This window comes from Paroedura picta, chromosome 16 (genome assembly GCF_049243985.1).
Source record: "Paroedura picta isolate Pp20150507F chromosome 16, Ppicta_v3.0, whole genome shotgun sequence".
NCBI classification, from domain to species: domain Eukaryota; kingdom Metazoa; phylum Chordata; class Lepidosauria; order Squamata; family Gekkonidae; genus Paroedura; species Paroedura picta.
In genome coordinates this window covers 23,655,734-23,682,980 of record NC_135384.1, presented here as the reverse complement: position 1 = coordinate 23,682,980, position 27,247 = coordinate 23,655,734, and the positions used below count along the sequence as shown (strand labels likewise).

Genomic DNA, 27,247 nt, shown 5'->3' with positions numbered 1-27,247 from the left:
CAAACGTGGCAACGCGAGAGAAATCCTCGCCTACCCATGGCACCTCCTCGTTCCGATACGGGAAGGGGGCAAAGCGGGTAAAGGAGAAGGCAGATACCAGTCTTTCGCAGGGATCCGGGCTGCAGCTGGCCGCATCCAGGAGGGAGCTGTACTCCAGCTCCTCGCAGAGACGCTGCAGCGTATTGAGGGGCTCGTTCAGCTGGACCGGCATGGACACCTTGGAGAGGTCTTTGCCGATGTTGTTGCGGAGAATGTTCCACAGGCTGACGTCGCTGGTGTGGACGTGGGAGGCCGGGAGGCAGCTCCGTCGCGGGATCCCAGGGCCCGGCCCAGGGAGGTACAGGGGGAGGGAGGCCGGCGGTCCTAGGCGCCCCTCAGAGGAGTCCTCAAAACAACGAATCATGCTTGGGCCTGTTAAGAAGAGCTACCATTAGGGTCACATGGTCTGGACAGGGGTCCCCACTTTCTGCACGCACCCGGAAGTGATCCTAGCACGTCAGGATGTTGGTGTGTGGCGACGCTCTGGTTTTCCGTCAAAACTCTATGGTTAGAAGCAAATTCTAGCATAAAGTTTTGCCCCAAAGCCAGAGCATTGCCCCGACGTCCCCAATGTGCTGATGTCAGTTCAGGGTGATATGGGCATTTGATGTCGCTCCCAAAAAGTGCTGGAGTTGGCAGCACCAAGAGACAGGGCAACCCTAGCTATTGTCAAGTCTCAGACTCGGGTTCGGATCTACTTGGCATGTATGGCATTTCGTGAGCTTGTTGCAGTTCATTTGTTCATTATGTTTATTCGGTCAATTGACCCATATAAATGAAACATCTCCAGAAAACTGTAATTAATAATAGAAGTGAATAAACACGATGCTCGTCAACGTTCCCCTCATGTTCTGCCCTCCCGCTCCTTGCTGTTGGATACTTTGAATTCCGGGAGGGAGACCAAGACAAGACGTTTGCCAAATTAGGAATGGGGTAGAGAAGGCCGAGAAAGAAGCCCTTTTACTCTCTTTCTCCCAAGACAAGAACTCGTGGGCACTCGAGGGGATTAATGAGCTTAGAGGAGATCAACGGAAGTCCTTCCTCACCCAAAGATTTATTAGCACGTGGAATTCAGTGCTGCAAGAAGTGGGGGCAGCTACAAACACAGGCAGGTTCAAGGAAGAGATGGAGCAGGGGGAAATGAGTGGGTCATTAGCCACAAGGTGTAGGTGGGGCAGAAATGGCTCTGTGTTCTTTGTGCTTGGGGGGCAACAGTGGGAGGGCTTCTGGAGTTCTGGCCCTGCTGGTGGACCTCCTGATGGCAACTTTCTCTGGCCATCGTTCGACACTGAGCATTGGACAGGATGGGCCATTGATCTGATCCAACATGGCTTCTCTTATGTTCTTATGAACCTTTGACGTTTTCGCCTTTTGGAGCTCAAAACAATAGGAGGAAAGAACTAACCCCACCCCCATCTCTCAGCACCAGAACACTATTCCAAATGGGAGCCTCCAAATTATTTTTTGCCGCTGGAGTACACATTTGGGGGCTGTGGCTCTTCAAGGGCCCATGCAATCTGGCCTTTATTTTGCGGGGTCAGGTGCCACAGGGTGACGTTTAACCAGAGGGATCTTTCTAGGAGCTGAGCACTGCAGCTCCTCATGTGCAAGGTCTGGTGGCCAGCTCCCCTCCCTCAGCCTCACCTCACCCCCACCTGGCTGTTTCCAAGTACCTTTTGGACAACGGGCAGCCATCCCCACCATGTCAGTCGCCTCCTCTAAGAGACTGTTGGCCACCTCGCTCAGGCAGGATTCGTCGTCTGTAGCCTGGAGGAGCAACAGAGGTTACACAAGCCAAAGGGAGGGACACGGCTGGCCCGGAGGAGGAACACCGGAGAAAAAGAGGTGGGAGGGGAGTCGAGGCAGGACGAGGGGCCAAAGGACTGGACGAGGCCTTTAATCGAGGCTGTTTCTCCGGTGGGGGTGACATGGGAGGAGAATCGACCGGAGAAGCAGGAACCGTTCAGGAATGGGGAAAGGACTCCATTCTGCACAAAGCCCAAGGGGATACTCAGAAAGTGTGACAGGGGTGGAATAAACCCCATAAAAACAAAAGTACAAATATAGTCCACATAACTCTTATTCCCAGTCCCGATCAAGATCTGAAATTGGGTGGGAGAGACAACCAGGGAGGCCATACTGTGGCCTCTCCAGAGGTCCACAGACTACAATTCCCACAAGTCCCTGCCAGCACATGATGGCAGGTGGCTCATGGGAATTGTAGTTCATGAATATCTGGAGAGCCACAATTCGGCCACCCCTGAGCATCCAAGCCAGGGTTGCCAACTCTGGGTCAGAAAAACCTGGAGATTTTAGGGTGGAGCCCAGGATAGTGGGCTTTAGGGAGGAGGGGGGTCCTCAGTGGACTCTATGCCATAGAGTCCATCTTCCAGAGCAACCATTTTCTCTAGAAGTGGAATAATTTTTTTACATGAATAAATAAATGATGTAGTCTGGAGATCAGCTGTAATTCCAGGAGGTCTCCTGCCCCCGCCTCCCCAGAGGCTGGTAGCCCTAATTCTAGCCTCCCAAATGATGAGAAAGTATAGAATAGGCCCTCCAATCCACCCTTGTGGGTATGAAGAAGGTAAGCGAACTCATCAAAGACTGATTCTCCGTGTCAAATGGCAGCCAATTCTGAAGAAAACGACAAAGGTAAAGAGCAGAGAAACCTAAAGAGATGAATTTATCTCATGGATCTCTGAGACTACATTGTGAAGATCTTGGTTTAAAAAAGGAGAAACCAACATTTGTTGTTGTTGTTAGGTGCAAAGTCGTGTCCGACCCATCGCAACCCCAAGGACAGTGATCCTCCAGGCCTTTCTGTCCTCTACCATTCCCAGGAGTCCATTTAAGTTTGCACCGACTGCTTCAGTGACTCCAAGGCCTCAAAACAGAAGGCCTAAGTTGGAAAGAGCAGACCACATTTTGAGGTTCCTCTAGGACTCACGGGAAGGACCTCAAGCCCCAGGGAATTATGGGATTCCGGCCACTAACGACCCAACTGGACGTGTCGTGGCCTCTCCAACTGGACGTGGGTACTTCCTTCCCATTTCTCACACTGTAACTGAGTAGATGTGTACAGCATGTGCATTCTGCTAAGCTCACACCTTTTCAGACTGCACCTGTGAGCGGAAGGAGGGAAATGGAAGTCTTCTGAGGGTGTCGGTGGGAACGGGGGGAGGGTACACGGGCCACTGGGGAGTGGGGGGAGAACAACGTCTAAGCAGGGGGCAGTGGCAGGACTGCTAGCTAATTCACAGAGGAGGAGAGAGAGAAAAGAGAGAGAAAATGAAGAAAGCGGTAAAAAGAAATGGCGATGCAATTATACTTATTTTAAGAGTTTGTTTTCGGTCTGAGATGGACACCCTCTAGTGTAGGATGAATTTGTAGGGATGAAGCTACTCCCTTTGTCTTTAGGCAGACTCTCCTGCTTTTATCCCCCCCCCCTCCATGAGAGGGCTCCCCAGTCTTCTATACCAATCTCTGCAGAATTATCTGAGGGGTTTGCGTGAGATAGATAGATAGATAGATAGATAGATAGATAGATAGATAGATAGATAGATAGATAGATAGATAGATAGATAGATAGATAGATAGATAGATAGATAGATAGATAGATAGATAGATAGATAGATAGATAGATAGATAGATAGATAGATAGATAGATAGATAGATAGATAGATAGATAGATAGATAGATAGATAGATAGATAGATAGATAGATAGATAGATAGATAGATAGATAGATAGATAGATAGATAGATAGATAGATAGATAGATAGATAGATAGATAGATAGATAGATAGATAGATAGATAGATAGATAGATAGATAGATAGATAGATAGATAGATAGATAGATAGATAGATAGATAGATAGATAGATAGATAGATAGATAGATAGATAGAAGCAGCGCACAGAGTTAACTGAGCAATACATGTGCATGGTGGTGTGTCCTGCGGTTTTTTCTCAAGGCACCAGTAAGGGGGAATGTGGCTTCCCACAAACCTGCCCCATGCCGGCCTGCAGCTGTTGAAGCTGGGAATATTTTAAAACAAACTTAGGAAATCAGACTCCACAGATTTCAAATCTGATATCCTGTAGAAACAACATAGATCTACACCATCCATGACAGTCTCCTCCTGCTTGCCACAGATGTGATCCACAGGGTTCCTTGAGGTTTTTTTGTTTTTTGTTTTTTGCTTTCCTCTGGGCACAGAGTGGGGTCATAGGGGGACTGTGGGGGAAGGGAAGTGGTTGTGACTTTCCTGCATTGTGCAGGGGGTTGAGCTAGATGACCCTTGAGGCCTCTTCCAGCTCTAAGATTCTACAGCAGAGAGGAGATGCCCTAGGGCAGGGGTAGTCAACCGGTGGTCCTCCAGATGTTCATGGACTACAATTCCCACGAGCCCCTACCAGCGTTCGCTGGCAGGGGCTCGTGGGAATTGTAGTCCATGGACATCTGGAGGACCACAGGTTGACTGACTACCCCTGCCCTAGAGAAGGGAGACATGCATTAGATGGACACGGATAAAGCAAGACCTTACACCCTCCTCAGAAGACAGCCCCTTTGTAAACACGTCCACTCACCTCATTCTCAGACGAGCTGGCAGACAGGAAAACTTCGCAGGCGTCGAAGAACTCCGTGTGCGAGTCCGAGAGGGACACGATGCTGCGATTGGACAGCTGGTGCTGCTCCTGGCCCTTCACCAGCACAGCGTTTGCCTGCAGGATGGAGGAAGAAGATCTCGGCATGAGATCAGCATGCTGCAGTAGGCCATTCTAACTGGCAGAAATGCAACTACGTCAGCAGTGCATCCTTCCTGGTTTCCTTCAAAGTGCCTTGGAATTTGTTGGGGAACACTAAGGCGCACTGAAGTGCACTAGACAATTGTTTCCTTAATGGATAGCACACTGATGTCGTTGGTTTTTACTTTCTCTATAACCTGCCTTTCCACCCAGCAAGGACCTAGAGCAACTTACGTCCTTCCTTTCTCCTCCTTTTTATGCTCACAACAACCCTGTGAGGTGGGTTAGGCAGAGTGGGCGTGACTGGCCCAAGGTCACTCAGCAAGGTGACCTGGCACGAGTGGGGATTTGAACCTAGATTTCCCAGTTTCTAGTTTGACATTTGAACCACCATACCATACTGATTTCTGATTGACTAGAGAGAAGTTCCCTGTTTTTCAGGTTCGCCCGGAGGGCAGTATATAAATGTAAGAAATAAATTAAAAAAGTAATAAAGATACTGGCCCAATACTGCCTCAAAATCTCTCTCTAGCGCATTTCTATCCCACCTTTTCCTTTAAGAAAAGGAGAGCCAGCGTGGTTAAGAGTGGCAGCCTCTAACCTGGAGACCTGGGTTTGATTTCCTAATCCTCCACATACAGCCAGCTGGGTGAACTTCAGCCAGTCACAGAGCTGTTCTCACACAGCAGTTCTGTCAGAGCTCTCAGGTCCCCCTAACTCACAGGGTGCCTGTTGTGGAGAGAGGAAGGTAAACTGCTTTGGGATTCTTTGCAGTAATGAAAAGTTGGATATAGAAAGCCAGCTCTTCTTCTTCTTTAGAGCTCAACCCCTCCCTCCACTTTATATTCTCACAGGAATGACCTAAAAATTATCCAGCAAGCTTCACCACAGAGTAAGGATTCGAACCTGGTTCCCTCAGATGCTTCCACGCTTGGCAGGAGACGGATGAGGCCCGCAACTATTGTCTCTTTGCACAACTGGGAAAATGTGTGCCATTAATTATTAACCTGAACATTTTTATTTCTCCAATGTTTTTGTGAACTCCAACGGAGCCCAAAGGACTGGTTGGCTTTTTAAAGCAAAGAATGACCATGCTGCATAACTTTGGCTGTTCTGACACAGTTTACTAATCTGCCACTAATTTACTTTTGCCTTATAGCTGTGTGATCCTTGTCCCACTGTCTGAGGAAGAATGCATGCACTCGAAAGCTTAAAAATAAATCTTTGTTGGGCTTAAAGCTATTATTGGCCTCACATCTTGTTGTCCTCAGATCCTAGTTCAACTGTCACGCCACACTCATTCCCCGAGAAGTGGCCTCTGGTTATTGTGTTGACAAACCTATGCCCGATGGCAGAAGCTATCTAAACCACAGCTGGGCAAAGCAAGTTTACAGTGCAGGGGGATGGACTAGATGACCCAGGAGGTCCCTTCCAACTCTATGATTCCACCCCTCCACGATGTTCCCTTCCGGCCAGAATCACCTCCAAAGCCCAGTCTCTTCCAATGCTGACCTCGCTGGGGTTGAAGGAGGCGAAGGAGTCCAAGGTGGTGTCCGAAGAGACGGACAGAGAATGGAAACGGCGCAGGCATTCTGGGTTGCCGAACGTTTGCAGGGGAACCTGGACGGATCAAGAGGGATGTCTGTGAGAGAAGAAAGGGACGGGGTGCTTCAAACTCCAGGTGACGCTTTCTTTCTACACTGAAAGGGAGACAGGTTCCAGGCAGGCACGTTCTTCAACCGGAAAGACTCCGGAGGGTGGTTGGCGGCTTAGGCAATATATGCCACTCAATCCTGCGGAGATCAACCTCCAAAGCAGGTATTTTCTCCCCAGGAACTGATCTGGGTCGTCTGGAGATCCCCTGTAAAAGCAGGAGCTCTCCAGGGGCCACGTGTAGCTTGGTAACCCTACCCATTTCCTATGTTAACCCTGTATTCTGGGTCTCTATGAACACGCAGTCCTCATGCAGTCCGAGCTGATTAATCACCGTTTTAAGCCATCCTGTCTCTTCCACGGCCCCCCTCCCCCGTCCACCCCTTTGTTCTCTGCCGCTTCAGTCATGCTGTCCCTGATGGGTTGAGCTCTGGCCCAGGAGAACTGCTGCAGCAATAAATTCTTTCTGCCTTTCAGGCCTCACCGGACTCCTCTTTGATGGGACAACATTCTAACCAGGCATATGCATGTCCTCCAGGACATAGGAGCGCAGGGAGGGCGTTCTGTACATGCTTAAAGGAACTCTCATCTTTCTTTTTGGTTTCTGACACTCCAAGGCGACCACTCTGGCATTGGGGAGATGGTGTTCTCTGCTAACCCCTTAAACCAGGGGAGAAGTTGAGCAAGCCGGCTTACCCCCGCTGCAGCAATACCAAGGCCGCTCCCCCGGCCCCCATGGGCAGAGGCTGAGGCGGAATGCTGCAGCTCCAGCGTCCTCTGCAGCTCCTGGAGGCGATCCCGCTCCGCAGCCAGCAAAGCCAACACGCTGCTGAGGGACCCGTGAACTACGGAGGGAGGGAGAGGCAGACACAAATGTTAGCGGAAGTGCTTCTTCACCCAAAGCGTAATAAACACATGGAATTTGCTGCCCACAAAAAAGGGGCAGCGGCTACAGGCATAGAGAGCTTCAAGAGGGGACTGGATATACACCTGGAGCAGAGGTCAACCAGTGGTCATTATCCACAAGGGATACATGGAACACCATGTCTGGGGCAGTGAGGCTCTTGGTGCTTGGGGGGCAAATGTGGATCTTCTGATGGTGCCTGAGGGTTTGGGCCACTGTGTGACACAGTGTACTGGGCTGGGTGGGTCACTGGCCTGATCCAACATGGCTTCTCAATGACCACAGCCAAGCATTTATTGGCCTATATAAAAGAGGCACGATATACGGGAGCAATCTCCAGGAGGTCCGGCTGCAATACAAACCAGGTAGGCCAAAGCAGGTGTCCTGCTTGAGAGTGGGAGAGAGCACGATTCACAACACCTGGTGGCAGGTCGTAAAAGCTTTGTCACTGATTCCATTAAAACAGGATTCTGGGAAAGCAAATCTGAAATTCACCAGAAGCCTGTTCTCTTTGACAAAGCAGCGGGTTGAGGAATTAAGCTTGGATGGTAAAATAAAATGGACAATGGAAAAAACATGGCTTCTCTTATGTCCTCGTGAATTCAGCCATGAGGCTCGAGTCTGGGAATCAGCAGGTTTGTTATCACAAAGCCCAAGTTTCTGCTTCTGGAGACCCCCAAGACAGCAGTGCTTGGGAGAGGGGAAAGCAGAGAAGGCAGATCTGCGGCCCTCACCACACTCCCCGCCGCTGGCAGGAGGTCAAGAACCTCAAACTGATTTACACCTAGATGCACAAGCAAAATAGCTGGTACCGTCACAACGCCCTGAGTAGCACAACCGTAATAGGCCATGAATGCTTACTACAAGTTCACCTTTCTGAGCTAAGATCCAGAAACTCCTCTGCAGCTGGCTGTATTCTGGAGGGAGGCCGAACAGGGCTTGGTTCGGACACGATTCCAAATATCTCGAGAGGTTCGGCACCGAGCCGTGCAGGCGGCCCACCTGTCCGAAACAGAAAAACGGTGGTTAGATGGAGCCGCTCCCCACCCCACCCCACCCTCTATGCCTTGCTGTAGCTCACTAAACCTCTCTCTGCTCTGCCACAGGACGGGTTCTTTGCTCTCAGCAAGAGTGTGCCGGGGTGGGGCCAGGAGAGAGATGATCTGCTTCCAATGAGAACGGCCTCCCTTCCTTCGCCCAAGACCACCCGTCCCCTATCAGCTCACCCGGCCTATGGTGTCGTCCTTCGCAAAACTCTGAGTGCACCAGATCCGGGTGGATCTCTTCGCTTTCCGGGTTCTTTCTGTGCCTGTCGAGCTCTGCAGAAGTAAGAGAGAGTCTCCCAGCCCAATGGCGTGCATGAGCCTGCCCCTTCCCCCCAAAAACCCCAGTTTCAGTGGGCCTTGCAGCAGACATACACCTGCCTCCCAGCAGTTATGACTTCCCAGCCAATGGACACCCCTGCATCGTAGAACCCAACAGATGCAGCCTCCCGGGATGTGCACATGCACACAAGCAATTGGCCCAGATCAAACCAAAGGCACAACAGTTACTCTGTTATCCCTGGAGTACTATGCAGATGTTAGTAGATCCAGATGTTAAGAGGTAGTTAGGAGCTTCTGTGAGTCCCTGCTGGAGAGTAGTGACTCATGAAAGTGCATGTCCTGCCACAAATTTCATGATGCGAAAATATCCCCAGGTATTTCTGCCATGATTTTATTCTGCTTCATTCTGATACTTGTTAAGACTGCTGCCTTGGCCCAGCTCATTTGCTCTGAAGTAGCACAGACGCTTTGCTTCGGCACCCCAAGGTCGATTTTCTGCCATTATAGTTTATGCCTCCTCACCGTCCTTTTACATTCATTCCCCTCCCTAGTTGGTGTCCCGTAGATTCCCAGACCCTCCTGTCCTGGATGGCCAAATGCTTATCTCTCTGTTTTGACTTCTTTGAACTGTGCCTGGTTTGAATTCTCAAGGGAGGCAAACGAACCCCCTATATTGTTTGCTCTATGCTTTATATCTCAGCCCTGACTATGCTTTCATAGGGAATGCTTGCATTTTTTTAAAAAATAAAGAAACTTTATTTCCATGAGTTTACTTATTTAAAAATCGAAGCTCACAGTAACCGAATTAGACCACTGGTCCCATTTATTTGGTGCATTTTTATCCTGCCATTCCTCCATGCACAGGGACACTATATCATTTCTCTCCTCCTCCATTTAGAGGTCACAACAGTCCTGCAAGGTGGTCCATGCCGAAAGAGAGTGACTGGGGGTAAGGTCACCCAGCAAGCTTCTGTGGTAGAGCGGGATCTGGGACCCAAGTTTCCCTGCTCCTAATTTGAATGGCTTGAAAACGGTTTAAATCTGGAGGCCTTTTTGGTTGTTTTTATGACAATTAAAAGAAGAGATAAGGCATTTCTATTTGTATTTCTTGTTAAATTGTTTAAAGGTTTATTATAGCCTAGGGTAGGTTTCTTTCTTCTGTTATCATATTCATTTCGAACTGTCCTCTTTTCGTGGTGTACTCCTAATTTGAATGGCGGCAGCTTTCAGACCGATAAAAGTCTCCCCTTTTCTAGAGCCACCACGGATCTAACCTGGTACCTTTGTGTGCAAAGAATGCTCTCTGCCACACAGGCTGCGGGAATGACAACGCTCAGACAATGTACGCATTTGAGCTCTTTGCAAAATGGAGATGCCCCCTGCCGCTCCTGTGCATACCTGGCTGTGGGAGATGAGGGGTGCGGAAGGGATGCGGTGCAGAGACTCCAAATTCTGCAGCAACTGATGGAGCTCCTGAAGTTTTCCCTGACAGTCGGAGAGTTCTGGGGAAGAGGAAAGCAGCCATTACCATCAGAGGCAGGGAGGGACCGTGAACCCAAAAGGAACCCGTCAGCCCCCTTGACAGTGTGACCCTGAGTGATAAAGGGCTGCCCCCTTACCTGCTGAGCACCTGTCCAGACTTTTGCTGTTGCTCAGCCAGGAATTCACCTTCTCTCGGGGACAGGCCAGTGAAGACAGGGCAGGGGCGCTTTCCGAGATCTGAACCCGATGCCGAGAGCCAGAGGCCTGCAAGAGGAAGGCAGGAAAGCGTCAGAAGGATGGAAGTGAGGCACAAAGGGTTCTGGGATTTCCCAGCAGCCTCTTGGGCCGTGGCTCTCCGTTTCCATCTCTGTCCTACTGTGATGCCGTACCTGGTGCAAAGGGGAAAGGATGCAATTCTCCCCTAGAATGAGAAGAAGCAGGGCAGAACTGGAAGGTGTAGCTGAACTCTTAGGAAGCTCTCCCCTCCCCATTACCTGTGCCAGAGAGGGGCCTTTTCCGCCATGGACCCTGGCTACGAAGTGCCGCTGGGATGCATCCATCTTCTCTGCCTGGCGGTGGGCGCACAGCTTGGACACCCAATTATTGAAGAGCTCCTGGGATTTAATCTGTAGGGGATTGGACACAGAGGAAGCAGCAACATGAGCACCAGCTGAAGGAGGTGGACGTATGCGCTGGTGCTTACCAACCAGGAATGGTGCTTGGTGTTGTTTTTTTGGGTTTTTTTGGGGAGGGGGGGGGCTTGTGAAGCACTGTTTCCCAGATATCAGAGAGAGAGAGATCTCAACCAACTTAGGGGATGGTCTGAAGATCCTGTGCCTAAAATCAACAAGAGGAGGGGGCAAGCTGAAAATACAGCTGATCATCCAAGACAATACCTACCCTGCTTTCAGAATACTTTAATACAGCATGAAGCAAGCTGCTAGTCCTCATGGAGGCAAAAGGCACAAAAAGCTACCGTAAGGGCAGAGAACCCCATGAGCATCGTCTAAGATCCCTGAATTAGAAGAGCTGGGTTTTTTTTATACCCTGCTTTTCCCTACCCAAAGGAGTCCCAAAGTGGCCTACAAACAAACCCTTCCTCTCCCCACAACAGACACCCTGTAATGTGGGCGGGCAAAGAGCTCCAAGGGAACTGCTCTAAGAGAACCGTGACTAGCCAAAGGGTCATGAAGCTGGTTGCAGGTGGAGGAGTGGGGAATCAAACCCGGCTCTCCAGGTGAGAGGCTGTTGCTCTCTCAAGACAAGATGCTGGCTCAGAAAAAAAAGAGAGGGACATGAAGACAGCCATGAACGGAGTCTCCTCCTAGTAGCAAAACGTGTCCTGCTGAGCCCACGGGAGTCATTCAGCTACACATAAAATGTTCTGAGAAGCCCCAGGAAAATGGGCGCTGCTCATGGTATCAAGTGCACAAGACTGGCATGTCAGGGGCTGGGAGATGCTGCACGAGGCCTTTCGCCCCTGCCTGTGATGCACCGGTTACCTTGAGATGATAGATGTTCTCTTCCGTGTCCAGATCCACCCGCTGGGCTTTCTTGTTGACTGACATGACTGACAGGCGGACGTCGATGGAACCGTGCAGCTTTCCCTTCAGGACCTGGTAGGAGCAGGGCACAGACGGTGTCACGCTGGGGAACACAGTGCGGTGGCTTGCTCGTTTAGCCCACCCTCATTAACGATGAGCAAGCCTCAGTCTTGCCCTTCTTCAGCTCCCTGAACCCATGTGAGCCTGCAGAATATCAGAAGAGCCCTGCTGGATCAGACCAATGGTCCACCTGGTCCAGCATCCTGTCTCACACAGGGGCCAAATAGTTCCTTTGAAAGTCAATAACATGGCCTAGAGAAGGGCGGGGGAGAGAAACTGTGGCTCTCCAGAGGGGTTCATGGGAATTGTAGTCCATGGACATCTGGACAGCCACAGTTTGGCCACTCTTGACATAGAGCCTGAAGCCTTCCCTGATGTTTCCTTAAGGCTCTGGGATGCAGAAGAACTGCTTTCTTCCTGCTCTCCTCTTCCAAATGCCGCCTGGACTCCATATCTATGCAATAAGCATGGAACATGAGGACACCAGAAGAGCCCTGCTGGGTCAGACCAGGGGTCCATCTAGTCCAGCATCCCGCCTCACACAGTGGCCAACCAGTCCCTCTGGATGGCTAACAACAGCACATAGATTCGAGGCTTTCACATGATGTCGCCTCCTGGCTCTGGGATTCAGAGGCTTAGTGCCACTGAATGTGGAGGTTCTCTTCAGCAACCATGGCTAACAACCACTCATAACATCCTCCATGAACCTCTCTAAGCCCCTTTTAAAGCTGTTTATTGCTGTGGCCATCACAAAACCCTCTGGCAGCGAATGCCGCATTTTAATTGCCCTCCGTGTAAAGGAGGATTTCCTTCAGCATCGAAACGGGGGCACCCCAGACTCCCCTTCTGCCGTCTCCTACTCACGTCCTGCCGTGTTGTGGCGTACTTCAGGATTCCATCTTCCAAAACGAAATAGCGCTGTGAGAGAAAACAAGAGAGAGGGAGAGAAATAACAAACATTCCCACTTGCCTCAAAATAAGCAGCCAGTCTGAACAAATTAAATTGGGATATCCTTCTCTCAAGGATCCTGAAGGAGTTCATCTATTTAGATATCTATAGCCACTTTTCAGAGCCTCTTGTGGCGCAGAGTGGTAAGGCAGCAGACATGCAGTCTGAAAGCTCTGCCCTTGAGGCTGGGAGTTTGATCCCAGCAGCCGGCTCAAGGTTGACTCAGCCTTCCATCCTTCCGAGGTCGGTAAAATGAGTACCCAGCTTGCTGCTGGGGGGTAAATGGTAATGACTGGGGAAGGCACTGGCAAACCACCCCGTATTGAGTCTGCCATGGAAACGCTAGAGGGGGTCACCCCACTTTTCTGCCCAGTGAGGACCCTCTCCTCTACTGCGGTGGGCACAGGCCAAAGGATCATCAGAATGGAAATGGAACAACACCATCCCATGCTCCTGCTCACCCCAACCGTCTCACCTTGTGCCAGCCCTTCAAGGGCCATTTCCTCTTCTTCAACAGGTAGCCCTCCTGCCTCTCCGGCTCCTGGATGGCGCCACTTTGGATCCGCAGTTCGTCCACCACCTCCCAGCTTTCTGAACCCTGGAAGACCAAAATGAGAGAAAGGCCAGGGCCTCATGGAGGGAAACCACCTTTTGTGAAACGGCATGCCCACAGGTTGTTGAAGAGACTGGAAATTGCAGAGATGGCTAACCTTACTGCTTTGATTAAGGGAAAGGCCATCACTTCACTCACGGCTAACCAGGACCCCCTTATTGTCTTTATGCATGAAAGGGAAAAAACGGCTGGATGATTTCGGGTTCTGAGGACTAGGGGAAATAAAGAAACCTTTTAAAAAGATTGGATTTGATGATAATAGAGAGGTTATTAGAGATTTTGAAGAGATATTTTCTGTTATAACTTTGAAATAGTTTTAGAATATGTAAATAGTATTGTTACAAATTTATGCTTGGCTTAATTGGTGATTGTATATGCTTTTATGGATAGCTGTGCTGGTCTGAAGCAGCACAATAAAATCAGAGTCCAGTAGCACCTTTAAGACCAACAAAGATTTATTCAAAGTGTGAGTTTTCGAGTGCTTTTTATTGTATATGTTTTTGTTACTGAAATACTCCTTATGGGAGTAGGGCGGTATAAAAAAACTAATATTAAATGAATAAAACCAAAAAATTTACTGTTGTCTTTTTTCCCCCCTGCATTATATCTGTTTTCTCTTTTAGAACAGAGAGGCCAGACTGGTGTAGGCCATGGAGGAGGTATCTGAAGGGGGACCTGTAGATGTTATTGCGTTGGTCAGCCTGGTGAAGAAGCTCCCTTTTGCAGACCCTGCAGAACTGTGGGAGTTCAGCCAGGGCCCTGATCTCTTCAGGGAGCTCATTCCACCAGGTGGGGGCCAGGACAGAGAAGACTCTGGCCCTTGTTGAGGTCCAACATACTTCTTTGGGGCCACGGATCACCAGCCAGTTGGCAGTAGCAGAGCGTAAGGCTCTTTTGGGGGTATGGGCGGAGATACGGTCTCTCAGGTACATTGGGCCCAGACTGATATTAAGATTTAGATTTAAACCTAAATCTAAAAATAAAGAAACAACATGCCCACAGGTTAATGTTTAGACAAGGCTGAGTCAGAGCTCAGCTTTGCCTCTAAACCACCTGTCTGGCCTGGAAGCCTCACCCGACCCCAGCCATCGGCAAAGAGCAGTCTCACGGCCACTCCCCGGTGAGGGCAGAGGACAAGCCATACCTGTCGAGTGATGCTGTGTTTGGAAGACACGGTGCTGTTGGAACGGGAGGGGGGCAGCGCCCTTTTGGGAGAAGAGAGATCTTTCTCGTGGCTGCCCATCCTTAGGAGGGGCCGTTCCTTGTGCCACGGTCTGCTCCAGAGGCCCAGGGAGTTTGGGAGAGAGGTACCCTTGGCTTACGTCCTCTCCTTCATCGGCAGAGCATCAGGTTCTGAGAGCCAGCTGCAAGGAGAGAAATATCAGGCAGGTTAGAGGGCTGATGGTCAAACACCCTCACCACATCACGTCGAGAAAGACACCGGAGATGAGGGCCTTCCATTGAGGGACAGTTTTAGAAAAGTTTGGTAGGCCTTTGGAAACTTATCATGCTGTTAAGAGAGAAAGCATAGTTTAGTGGTCAGAGTGCTGAACTAGGGTCTAAGACCTGGGTTCGAAACCCCACTCTGTCAGGAAGCTTGCTGGGTTGCTTAGGGTCACTCACTTTCTCTCTCTCTCTCTCTCTCTCTCTGCCCAACCAACCTCACAGGATTGTTGTCATGAGGCTAAAATTGGAAGAGGAGAGCATGATGCTGCAAGACCAGTGAGGTATAAGGAGACCAGCAGGGTATAAACAACTGAAATACAGAGGACTGTGAAAGGATCAGCGGGTTTATGACCAACTGGATTTTGTTTCATTCTGGAAATCAAAGAGGGAACCAAAGCTCCTCTATTACATGTACCAATTACATGGTTGATTGTTGTCAAGGTCAGCTAAATTTATTTTAGCTTTTAGAACAAGGTGTGTCTTAGTTCATCCAGCCTGGTGTCATGGTTAAGGGCAGTGGCCTGTAATCCGGAGAGCCAGGTTGGATTCCCAACTCCTCCATGTGCAGCCAGCGGGGTGACCTTGGCCTAGTCACAGTCCTGTTACAGCTGTCCTCACAGAGCAGTTCTCCCAGAGCTCTCACAGCCTCGCCTCCCTCACAGGGTGTCTGTTGCAGGGAGAGGAAGGAAAGGCAATTGTAAGCCACACTGAGACTCCTTCAGGTAGAGAAAAGCAGGGTATAAAACCCAATTCCTCCTCTTCATTTGTTTAATTACATTATTCCCTACTGCCCAAAGACATCACTCCTTATGATTCTCCTATTGTCCATGCAACTCTAGCAGGGGTGGTCAAACTGTAGCTCTCCAGATGTCCATGGACTACAAATCCCCTGAGCCCCTGCCAGCATGCACTCATTGTAAACTTCTCTCTCCATTGTAAATGGCCAGCCTCGCCCCATCCGTCAACACTGAACAAGTTTGCATTTTAATGCTGGAATTTGTATTTGTGATACAGCATTTCCCCGGCCTGGGTGGCCCAAGCTAGGTTGATCTGATCAGGGCTCAGAAGCTAGGCAGTCAGTTCTGGCTCATTCTTGGAGGGGGGACCCGCAAAGACCTCCAGGGTGGAAAGCAGGCTATGGTGAACCACTTCATTTCGTCTCTGCTCTTGAAAACCCCCAGTTGCCACAAGTCAGCTGCAACGTGACAACATTTCCCGCCAATCGTTCAGAACAGCAAGAGGTGTGATTTCATCACAGCCGCTACACATTACCCAGGTAGGGTTGCCAACCCTCCAGGTGGTGCCTGGAGCTTTCCTGCTATTACAACGGATCTCCGGGTGACAGAGATCGGTCCACTTGGAAAGAATGGCCACTTTGGAAGCTTGGCACTAAAACAATATTCCCTTATGAAGTCCTGCCCCAAACCCTGACTTCTTCAGGCTCCACTCCCAAAAGCTCTAAGTAGGCCCTAACCTGGAGCTGGCAATCCTACACACAGGGGCAACCCAGCACTGGCCAGGAATCCCCTGACAACTTCCTCTCCCGCTGCAAGCCAAGTGCAAAAGGCTCACAATCCATTTTAGGATCTTCCCCTTCAGTGAGACCCTTTGCTCCATTGACAATCCTTAAAAGGAAGGTTATGAGGACTCCTCCGCAGGACTCAAACTTTGTTCTGCTGCTTCAGACCAAGACGGTGACCTACTTGAACACACTATCCTAGTAAGTAAATATAGGCAGGCATTCCTCAGTTGCATGGTTCGATCAGGCTGGAGAATTTTTTTTTTTGTATTGGTTACAGAATTAGCAATCTAGACCAGGGCAGAGGTTTCCCAGTTAAATTAGAAATTCATTGGTGGTGGAAGGCAGGCAGGCAGGCAGGCAGGCAGGCAGGCAGGCAGGCAGGCAGGCAGGCAGGCAGGCAGGGAGGGAGGGAGGGAGGGAGGGAGGGAGGGAGGGAAGGAGGGAAGGAAGGAAGGAAGGAAGGAAGGAAGGAAGGAAGGAAGGAAGGAAGGAAGGAAGGAAGGAAGGAAGGAAGGAAGCTTATGTCATTTCCCCGGCATGTTTCCCCTACAATCTTAGTCTATGGATGTCCAACTGGTATAGCATACAGAGCCCTGCAGGGTAGCTAACCTTAAAGAGCAGCCTGGAGATCTCCTGGAATTCCAACTGGTCACCCCTCCACACAGATCAATTCCCTCCCAGAGCAAGTGGCTGCTTTGGCATGTGACTCAGTCGAATTATACCCCCTTGAGCTCCATGCCAAGACTCCACCCCTGATCTCCAGCAATTTCTCAACCTCCCTTCCCATCTACCCCACACCATAGTCTGCACGGGGCCCTTTCCCCAAACTCACCTGCCTTTCGCCAACTCTTTTCTGGCTCTGACAGCAACTGGCGCTTTGGATAAGTTGCCTGTTTTGCATCCCTCCCCTGTCGGCAAACAAGATCTCAGTTTGCAGCCTCCTCTCTATGCATGTTTGCCCGGATGCAACCCCAACTGAGTTCAGCAGGGTTTACCAGAAATCCAGAACGGTCTCTTTTTGCCTTTCTTTTTCTTGGCAGCCTTAAGCCAAAAGGCGCAAAAGCTAGCAGAAGGCAGACTTAAAGTGGCTCAAGGAATGTATCCGGCAGCACCCTTTCTGGCTTAGTTCAACTCAGGATAACTCACCTGCCTGCCTCTTTTCCTGTGCACACAAAGAAATCTGCCTGTACAAAGTACGGAGGGGAACGCCCTCTTGCATTCAAGGCCTTGCCAAGCACCTGCCTTCCTCTCCTCTCCTCTCGGCCTCAGGCCAACACGCTCCTGGGGAGTTACCCGGGATTTTATAACTGAGGGATACGATCTCTAATAATTGTCTTCGCAGTCAGCGTCCAGCCTGAAGAATGTTGGCTGAGCAAACAACGAAAGAAAGGAAACAACTTCAACCCCAAATATTCCAGTTTTGCAGGGGTAGTCAAACTGCGGCCCTCCAGATGTCCATGGACTACAATTCCCATGAGCCCCTGCCAGCATTCGCTGGCAGGGGCTCATGGGAATTGTAGTCCATGGACATCTGGAGGGCCGCAGTTTGACTACCCCTGAACAAGAGGGTCAAGATACGATAAATAATATAACCAATTAAATATTTATTATATATTGTGTACATAGGTCTGATGGTCAGACTGTACAATTTACAAGCATTCCTCGCGAATGAGTATGTCCTGTTTACCTCGGGTAAAACACCTTTCGACCCCTACAGTCTTCCTCAGTGGTCAAAAATACATTAGAGATACAGAAAGCGCATACAGGGAGCATTATATGTCTTTCACAACCAGGTGGTGTTCTTCCCTGTGCTGTGTAACCAGTAGACAAATAGGCTATTTGACTCTATCTACTGGTTGAAGTTACACACATCCAGAGCTACTGGAAATCTCACACGTGAGCAAAGTTGTGTGAGTTCAGGCATCACGAGGAGGAACCCATGGCCTTATAGATTAAAAAAAATTACTTGCCTAACCGCACAGTTTAGGAGAGAACAACAGCTGGTTGTGAAATATATATAATTCTGGATCTGTGTTCTATATATCCAATGTATTTCTGACCACCGAGGAAGGCTGTAAAAGCCGAAACACGTCTGTCTGCTTTCGTTGGTTTATGAGCATCGTTTTCAGCTGCTCAACCGCTTTAGAGGAGCCTTGCTGACTTTCTAACGGTTTGTTAATTTTAATTCTTTTTATATTGAGGAAAATTAATTTATCTCGGTCTACTGTGTGAGTTGCCCCAGGCAGGTCTCTGGGGAGGCTGCATACACGTTCTCAATAAAATAAACAAGAGTTTTTTTCCAGCATCTATGCGCGTTGTTGGGTACCATCAGCGGTCCATTGGGAATGTTCAGCACTGTTAAGGCTGGCTTTTAACGAAACAGAACCAAGATGCTTAAGAATCTCCAATAGCTCCTGTCGTTCCAGAGCCATGTGGTTCTTTGAGATGCTACCTGTGGTTTTTCTGAACACTGTTCCCAATATTGTACCTGCCCCATGCATCAGGTAAACAGGCAGTGTAAGGACAATAATAAGGAGAATAAGGAGAATAAGAGAAGCCATGTTAGATCAAGCCATTGGCCCATCCAGTCCAACACTGTGTCACACAAACAGTTGCCAAAATCTAGGTGGCATCAGGAGGTCCACCAACAGGACCTGAACTTCAAAAGCCCCCCAAAGCCCCAAGAATACAGAGCATCACTGCCCCAGATGTTCCATCTATTCCTTGTGAAGCAGCCTATACCTGTATCTGCCATCTCTTCCTGCAGCAGTGAATTCCGCAGGTTAACAACTCTTTGAGTGGAAAAGGACTTCCTCTTCTCGGTTCTCTTTTCTCATTTATTTCATTGAGTGGCCAGGAGTTCTTGTATGGTGAGAAAATGGGGAAAGTACTTCTTTCTCTGCCTTCTCTATCCCATGCGTGATTTTGTAATCCTCAATCATGTCACCCCCCCCTGGCCATTGTTACTCCAAGCCACACAGCCTTTAACCTTCTTTCACCATCCTTCTTAGGGAAGGTCTTCCATCCCCTTAATCATTTTAGCTGTGACCTGCAGAGAAAGTACTGCTGCCCTACATCTTTTTTCTTGATAGCTAAGTTTCTGGTCCTCAAGGTTGTTGTTTTTTTTTAGCAAAACCCTTAGATAGGATATAGCTCCAGTGAAACACAGGAACACCAGAAAGTAGTACATCCTGCCAGTCTGCATGTAGGCTGTTGTGCCCAGGCTGGCAACGGTGTTACTTATAGTCTCTGGTTGCTGGACGGAGTGTACAAGTCCTTTTACGAAAACCTATTTTTGCACGCAGGTCGAGTTTGCTGAACTAAGATGAACGTCAGCAAGGGGACGTGCTATTTGGGAACAGGGTTACGGCTACCTGGCCATTCCTCAGGGCCAGCCCGCCTGCCGCCTGGGATTGCTGCTGTCCCTGAGCTGCTTCCCTCTCTCCCTCCTTCTGCCACGCTACCAAGCCTTGCTTGGAAATCCCCCAAGCGGAGCAAGAATCCTCTCCGGCAATCTGGACTGGAATCGTGCAGGAAAAAGTGAGCAAAGTGAATTCAAAACCGAAGCCAGTCGGCAAACACGCCGCTTGGATTTGCATAATTGGGTTTGCATGAAGAAACGCAGGAGGATCGCTTGGCACGGAAAACGAGGATTCCACAATGCAACACCATACACGCCTACTGTGCCGATTTATCAGGGAAAGCCAGTTTCCCCCTAAGAAGGCTACTTTTGTCTTTGGAAAATGGCTTTTAAACATTTTGTTAGCATGAAACTTTACCGAGTCCGGTCCCCAGGTCATTAGATGTCAAACTGCTGAGCGTGTATGGGGATATGCCCAGACCTAGATAGCGTGGGTAAGTCCTACCTTGTCAGATGCTGGAATTGAGAAGGTTGACCCTGGTTAATATTTAGGCGTGAGACCACCAGGAAGTCCCGGGCTGCTACACAGAGACAGGCAATGGTAAACCCCCAGCTTTTTATATTTAGCATCGTTTCTCAATTGGGGGGGAGGGACATATGGCTCCCTCGGTGACCCTGGCACATTTGAAGGGGGCCACACATTGAAAAGTGTGAGAAGGCGTTTCTGGGGAGCCCCAGCAGCTGACCCAATGAAACGCCCTTTTTGTCACGTACGATGTCATCAAGGTCGATCCTCATGACGGGAAATAAAAATAAATTATGTAATTCATTTCTTAATGCGTGCCTGAATTAATGCATTCAAGAGGAAAAAAAATTGAATGAGCCTGCTTCTCTTGGTCGAATGCTCTAGAGCAGGGGTAGTCAACCTGTGGTCCTCCAGATGTTCATGGACTACAATTCCCATGAGCCCCCTGCCAGCGTTTGCTGGCAGGGGCTCATGGGAATTGTAGTCCATGAACATCTGGAGGACCACAGGTTGACTACCCCTGCTCTAGACAGCTGTCTGGTGTATACAGACGACAAGGTACGAGTTATTTACACTTATTTACACTTAGCGTAGATCTTTTTCAATCCTAGCTCATTGCGCAAGCAGCCAGCTTAATGAGGGAGCCCTAGAACCAGAAAGGAGCATCTAAAGGGTCCGTGGCCAAAAAAAGGTTGAGAATGACTGCTCCATAGGGTTGTCAGAAGTTGGTCGCAACCTGATGGCAAAACAGGTGGCTTATCCTGTATAGGATGAAGCAGAAGGCAAGCAAGCAAGGAGGCTCAACATCTACCCCCCCCTCCATGAGAGAATTCTCTTAACCCTTTCCCTCCCAGATCCTCTTGCATGCGGAGTTACAATATCCAACAGATCAATGGCATGGCAGGTTAACATTACAGGCAACACTGGCAGAGATGGAGTTCTAAGCAGATGATCTTTAATTCCCCCCCTTGGATTCTCCAGAATAAGAAAATACTTGCTTGTTCTTTTTAAGCCTATGATTTAAAGATTGTTTGCATAATATAGGATGAAACAGAATGCCCTTGGATGAATACTTATGGAATTATTATCCACCCCCTGCGGCTGGGAAACGGATTATTTGCTTTCTCTTGTTCTGGCTGGATCTGTTTCTATTTTCCATTTGTAACTGAATGCCATTGGAAAAAGACCATCCGGCCAAAACACACTTGGCTGGTGTGTTATTTTTGCTCCAGCATCTATGGGACCAGAGACGCACACGGATCATGTTATCTGCCTCAATTTGCAGTCTACATACATGGGCCTGGTTATCCTTGTAAAATTAGAAATGGTGGTTGGATTGTCTACATTGCTTTCGCAGAGAAATAAATGATCTTTAAAAAGAAAAAAGGAAGTTAAATACAACGTTTTTAGAAAAAGCAAAAAAAGCTCTAGACCCATATGTTCCAATGTTCTGCATCCAAACAGCCTTTTTGCTGCTGAAAAATATTAAAGGGGCCAAGAGCTGTCAATTTTCAGTGTGGAGATACCTGGAGATTGGAGGGCGGAGCCTGGGGGAGTGCGGGTTAGGAAGGGGAGGAGCCTCACTACGAGTGCAGCCCTCCAGATGTCCATGGACTACAATTCCCATGAGCCCCTGCCAGCATTAAAGGGCCTTCGGAGACACACTTGCCAGGAGATCACACACTTGCATTTTTTTGGCATTCTTTTTAAGAGCAGAGAATCCCTGAAAAGGAGGAGCTACTGGTGTTTTTAGAACTACACCCCAGACTAGAGGTACGCAAACCAGACGAGCACCTGCAGTGGGAAAGCCCTGTTTGGAAGACAAGAGCTTTTTTTTTTCAGCATCCCAAGCTGCCCGACCATCTGTCAAACACAACCACTCACACTGAGTCACCTGCCTTGGGTGTTAAAAATAGGTTCAAGCTTAGTGGCTTTTCATTAAAAAAAGAAAGAAAGTAGCATATGGTGGTGTGTGGACATGACAAAGCAACAATTTTCCAAGACAAGGAACACCAGCATGGCCTTAGCTAGGTTAGCCAACAGGTTCCAGAAACTCACAAGCACGATTGCTTTGCCCGGTGCTTCTTATAATTAAAGGTAGCCTGCCTCTGACCATGGAGGTTCCATTTTTAGCTTTTTATGGCACCACGAGTTAACGGGAGATCTGTCCTCCGCTAATAAGTTTGGTACAGATACTAATTTGGGCAGGGCCAGTTCCACATTTTTGCAGGTCTTAAGCGAGAGAGTATAACCAAGTTCCTTTCCCCCAGGGGAAAGAAAACAGGGAACAACTAAATTAAATAGACAAGTATCTCACAAGGATCCCAAGAGAGAGGTTAGAAAAAGCTACAGTGACTTGGTCAAGATTATCCAATGAGCCAAGATTAAGGTGGAGTGATAAAGCCCATCCGCAGCTTTTATCGTTTGGCCGGGGCCTAACTAAGCCCTGCATTTTGACTCTAGGGTGGCAAACAGAACCCAGAGTTTGGAAGCAACTGGCCCCAAACTCTCAGTTTTGTGCCACAAGAAAAAATGACTAATGCAATTTTCTGGCGTATCCAGCAAAGACATTATTCCGAAGTCCTGGGGAGTACTGGCAAAAATCCATTTGGAATAACAGCACGTCCAGTTCTGAGGAACGCAACTTAAGACATGGCATTGACAGCCCGGGGGGGGGGGGGGAATCCAGAGAAGGGAAACCTGCTAAACCTGCTTAAAAAAGCAAATCATGCAAAGACCGGCAGAAGGTAGGGAGCGTATTTAGCCCGGAGAAAAGTTTATCGGAGAGCACATTTTGGGAAAGGAAGGCTAGTACTTCGATGGTTCATTCTAAAACAGGGGTGGTCAAACTGCGGCCCTCCAGATGTCCATGGATTACAATTCCCATGAGCCCCTGCCAGCGAATGCTGGCAGGGGCTCATGGGAATTGTAGTCCATGGACATCTGGAGAGCTGCAGTTTGACTACCCCTGCTGTAAAAGATCCCTGCAAGAAGCAGGTGAACATCAGGAAGGAGATGAGACTAAATGGATTTCCGCTGACTCGGAGCCAGATTTGGGATAACCGCTCAGAAGAATTAGCAAAACATTAGAGGAGGACTTGCATGTGTGAAGGAGCCAAAACAGATGTGACACCACAGGCATCTCTTTCATCCCTCTGAGGTCAGCTTACTGCTTTTCAGCAGCACCAGTTCATAGTTTGAGGCTGGGTCACACATTTCTTTATTTAAGAAGGATATGTGCCACCTTTCTAGAGACCTGCTCAGCATAGGTCTGCGGTTGGATTTCTCGCTGCAGGCTTTCTCACTGTAAAAGTGTGAACGTGTGTTTTTTTTTTTGGGGGGGGGGGACACATAGTGCCTGGGATGATGAGTCCCAATAGTTGTCTGTGACAGTCCATTCACAGATGCAAGGAATCTGTGATGTATTTCAGGGGTAGTCAACCTGTGGTCCTCCAGATGTTCATGGACTACAATTCCCATGAGTCCTGGGGGCTCATGGGAATTGTAGACCATGAACATCTGGTGGACCACAGGTTGACTATCCCTGATGTATTTGTGTGGGAGCCACCTGCAGGAAGCAGCAGGGGTACAGGTCTCCTTAGAGCAGGGGTAGCCAAACTGTGGTTCTCCAGATGTTCATGCTGGCAGGGGACTCATAGGAATTGTAGTCCAAGAATATCTGGAGAGCCACAGTTTGGCTACCCCTATTGAGCTGCACTGAATTAACCCTCCATCCGTACTTCCTCCACCACATTTCTGTCACTGCCACAGCCCAACTCTGTCTATACCATGGGACAAAATTTACCCAAATGCTTCCTCTTCCTGCTCTCCACCAACGTCCTCTCAACCTTCTTGATTCCCTTTTCTAGGCAACGGGGCAAATGTGCCAGCTCCCCCTGGGCCAAATGTTTGACATCTCTCATTGAAAACTGCAAGCCCTTGTAGCTTTTTGCACATTCTCATCTGTCTTTGCCAGAGGCCCAAATTGCCCCACTGATGCAGGCTGAGTCAGTCAAATTCAGCCTCCTGTCATCAGTCAAAGACTGCCTGACTTTGCCCCAACTCCCTCTGAAAGAAGAACACCAGAAGAGCTTTCCCTGCTGGATCTAGAGGGCCAACAGCAGGGCAGAGAGACCAAGGCCTTCATAAGAACATCAGAAGAGCCCTGCTGGATGAGACCAGTGAGGGTCCCTCTAGTCCAGCCTCCTGTCTCACACTGTGGCCAACCAGTACCTTTGGAGGGCAAACAACGGGGCAGAGTGGCCAAGGCCTTCCCCCATAAGAACACCAGAAGAGCCCTGCAGGATCAGCCCAGTAAATGTCCATCCAGTCCAGCCTCCTGCCTCACCCAGTGGCCAACCAGTCCCTCTGGAGGGCCAACCGCGGGGTCCAGGGGCCGAGGCCTTCCCCCTTGCTCTGGCATCCAGAGGGCACGGTGCCCCCAACCACCACCTCCCCACCTGTCTTGACACCGGGCGACCAAGCACCTCTCCGGGCCACACGCGAAGCCCCTCTTGTCCAGCTCCAGGCATTCCTCCGGCGGGGTGGGTGGGTGGGGGTCCCAGGGGTGCCAGGCCCCCCTCCTCCTGCCTGTGCCAGAACAAGCCATCCCGGACCCCCACCCCGCGCCCCATCAAACTTCTCTTCGGCCGCCTCCCCCCCGCTCTCCCGGGGCTGGTCTGGGGGGTCCGCCTGTGCGCCCCCTGCCCGCCCCCAGGAGCGCCCTCCTCGGCCGGAGCCGCAGAGCCCGTCCCGCCGCCTCCCTACCTGGCGGCCTGGCTCGCACCTGCCCGGCTCCGGCGCCTCCCGCGGCGATCCCTGCCCGGCCGGCGGCTGCGGGGGACGCGCTGCGGCTGCAAACCGGAACCAGGAAGCGAAGCAGCTGCTCAGCCCAACCCAGCTCAGCCCAGCCCAGCCCGAGCGGCAGCAGCCGGCGCCGCTCCCGCCCTGCGCCGCCGAGGGGAGCCAGACTCCTCCGAGGACTCGCCGCTGGACGCCGGGGCGCAGGGGATGGGAGAGAGAGAGGGGGTTGCCACCTGGCCTGGAGGGGACGCCGCCCTGCCCTTCCCCTAGTGGCGGCCTTCCCCCGTGGGGTGGCAAAGGGTTTGTGTCCAGGGCCCCTACAGGATGATTAAATGAAATGATACAAGAAGCCCCCCGGCGAATCAATGGAAGCCTATTGAGGAGGGTCCCACGCAGACAAAGCCTAGAGAGCCAGTTTTCAAAAGGCAAGAAAAGGGGAGAAAGAGCTAATTAAGAAGCTTCTGGGTGGATTCTTTCCCCCTCCTTAAAATACTGTGCGGGGCCTGGCCGTGGCGGTCTGTTAAAGCAAAATAATAATAATAATAATGATGATGATGATGATGATGATGATGGAGCTCCTCCACCAGGCATTTGTCTGAGACTGACCACAGGTCCCCCCACCTCGGACATCCCCTCCATGGCCTGAAGCAGCCTGACCTCTCTAGGGAGTTTAGCTTGTTATGTTATTATTGTTGGGACCACTGAAGTTGTTGTTTAGAACCTCCGTTGTGTTGTTGTTGTGTATTGACTATGTTGTATGTTGACTCGTTCCATGTATCCCCCTATGATGTTGTATGTAAACCTCCCTGAGCCCTACGGAAGGGCGGTGTAGAAATCAAATCAATCAAATCAATAAAAAATAATAAGGCCAGGGTCACCTTAAAGACTAACAGCATTCATTTCGACATCTGTCTGCAGAAGCAAGCGGTGAATCACGGAAGCTCACTCAGAAATCAATAGGGATGCCTCGAGATGGGTCACCGTGTGGGTCAGTCTGCGGCAGCAGGAAAGAGCAAAAGTCCAGGCACATCTTAAAGACTAACCAAAGTTGTGGCAGGGCAGGGGGCTTTGGTGAGTCATGGCTCACTTCTCTTTTCTATTGTAATGAAAGGTGCTGTTTTTCCTTTCTCCTCCAGTAGCTTGAAAAAGTAACCCTGAAGCAGAAGGAAGGAGCCATGCTTGGGGGTCTAGAGCATTGCCACTTGGGAAAGGCATCACCCTGCCCCTTGCAAAAAAAAATATGTCTTGTTTTAAAAATAGGCTTTAATTTAAAATAACGTTCACTGTTAAAACAAAAGAGGCATGAATCCCTGCTCCAGAGGGAAGACTCACCTTGACCCAAGCCGTCCGTCTGGATTTTGCCATGGTCACTTTGATGATATTAAGTTCAACAGCTCAGGTGACACCTGAAAGACTGTGCACATTTTTTTTTGCAGAACTGTTCTGACACGATCACCACGACGATCGGTGTTTGCAGTCCGGTTTTTGTCATTGCAGATTTCGTGGCATGATACGGCTGGCTGTGTACTACGGACAACACCTGTGCAAACTTCGGCTGGTGTTCATAACATTGTAGCTTCACTATGATATGAAAAACATGCTTGCACCCTGGCATTCAATTTCATGCCATACCACTGCAGAGCATTCCTGTCCAAAGCTTCCAGAACAATCCACGATGCATTGCACAGATTTACATGCCATTTTCTCTTCCCGTTTAAAATAGCAATTTGTCTCACGTATAGCACTGGAAAAAAATGAATGCTCTAAACCAGCCTTTGAGGAATAGAGCGTGGATGAAAACACATCTAATCCTCTCTCTTGGTATTAACTGTAGAAGTCACTACCAAATACCCTGAAACAAACTTGTCAGAGAATGAGCATGCTCCAAATAAAATTAAATGCTTTTAAATCACATTTGTTTCAGTGGGTGAGATTAAGGGGCGCGTTTAACCATGCAATTCTGTGCAGAGTTTCTGCTGTTTAAGCCTAGGCACATCAACAGATTTAGACCTGAGTAATGGGACTGAGGTTTGCACTGCAACTCAGTCCCAACAAAATTGAGGGCACCTAAAAGTGGAGAATGCTGTGGCTTGGTTATCTGGTGGTCCATGAAGATAACTCCCATTCTGCTCAATTTAAACTACTCAGTTTTTTGGTCTTCATGGCCTTGGACCTTCATAGCTGCAAGACTGTGCCCCACCAGGTCCCTTTTGCTCCTCCAAGCTTTGCCTTCTGCAGGTACCCAATGGGCCAAATCAACAACTGCCCAC

At 49.5% G+C, this 27,247-nt stretch overlaps 1 protein-coding gene across 4 annotated transcripts in view; it reads right to left on the bottom strand.

Annotated features, from left to right (window-relative positions):
* OSBPL7 (oxysterol binding protein like 7) overlaps positions 1-25,118 on the bottom strand; it is a 38,152-nt gene extending 13,034 nt beyond the window's left edge. The window contains exons 1-15 of one of the 4 annotated variants that reach the window (XM_077313733.1): positions 24,942-25,118; positions 14,464-14,683; positions 13,182-13,304; positions 12,622-12,675; positions 11,656-11,769; positions 10,648-10,779; positions 10,291-10,417; positions 10,070-10,173; positions 8,573-8,665; positions 8,219-8,348; positions 7,139-7,287; positions 6,272-6,409; positions 4,631-4,765; positions 1,713-1,806; positions 98-411 (exon numbers count right to left, since the gene is read on the bottom strand). In XM_077313733.1, coding sequence (XP_077169848.1) covers positions 98-411; positions 1,713-1,806; positions 4,631-4,765; positions 6,272-6,409; positions 7,139-7,287; positions 8,219-8,348; positions 8,573-8,665; positions 10,070-10,173; positions 10,291-10,417; positions 10,648-10,779; positions 11,656-11,769; positions 12,622-12,675; positions 13,182-13,304; positions 14,464-14,562 — 1,806 coding nt within the window. In that variant the 5' untranslated portion in view covers positions 14,563-14,683; positions 24,942-25,118. Of the gene's footprint in view, positions 1-97; positions 412-1,712; positions 1,807-4,630; positions 4,766-6,271; positions 6,410-7,138; positions 7,288-8,218; positions 8,349-8,572; positions 8,666-10,069; positions 10,174-10,290; positions 10,418-10,647; positions 10,780-11,655; positions 11,770-12,621; positions 12,676-13,181; positions 13,305-14,463; positions 14,684-17,119; positions 17,514-24,941 lie in introns of those variants that run through there. The other 3 variants (XM_077313736.1, XM_077313735.1, XM_077313734.1) reach the window with 3 other exon arrangements.
* Between the last annotated feature and the right edge of the window lie 2,129 nt (positions 25,119-27,247).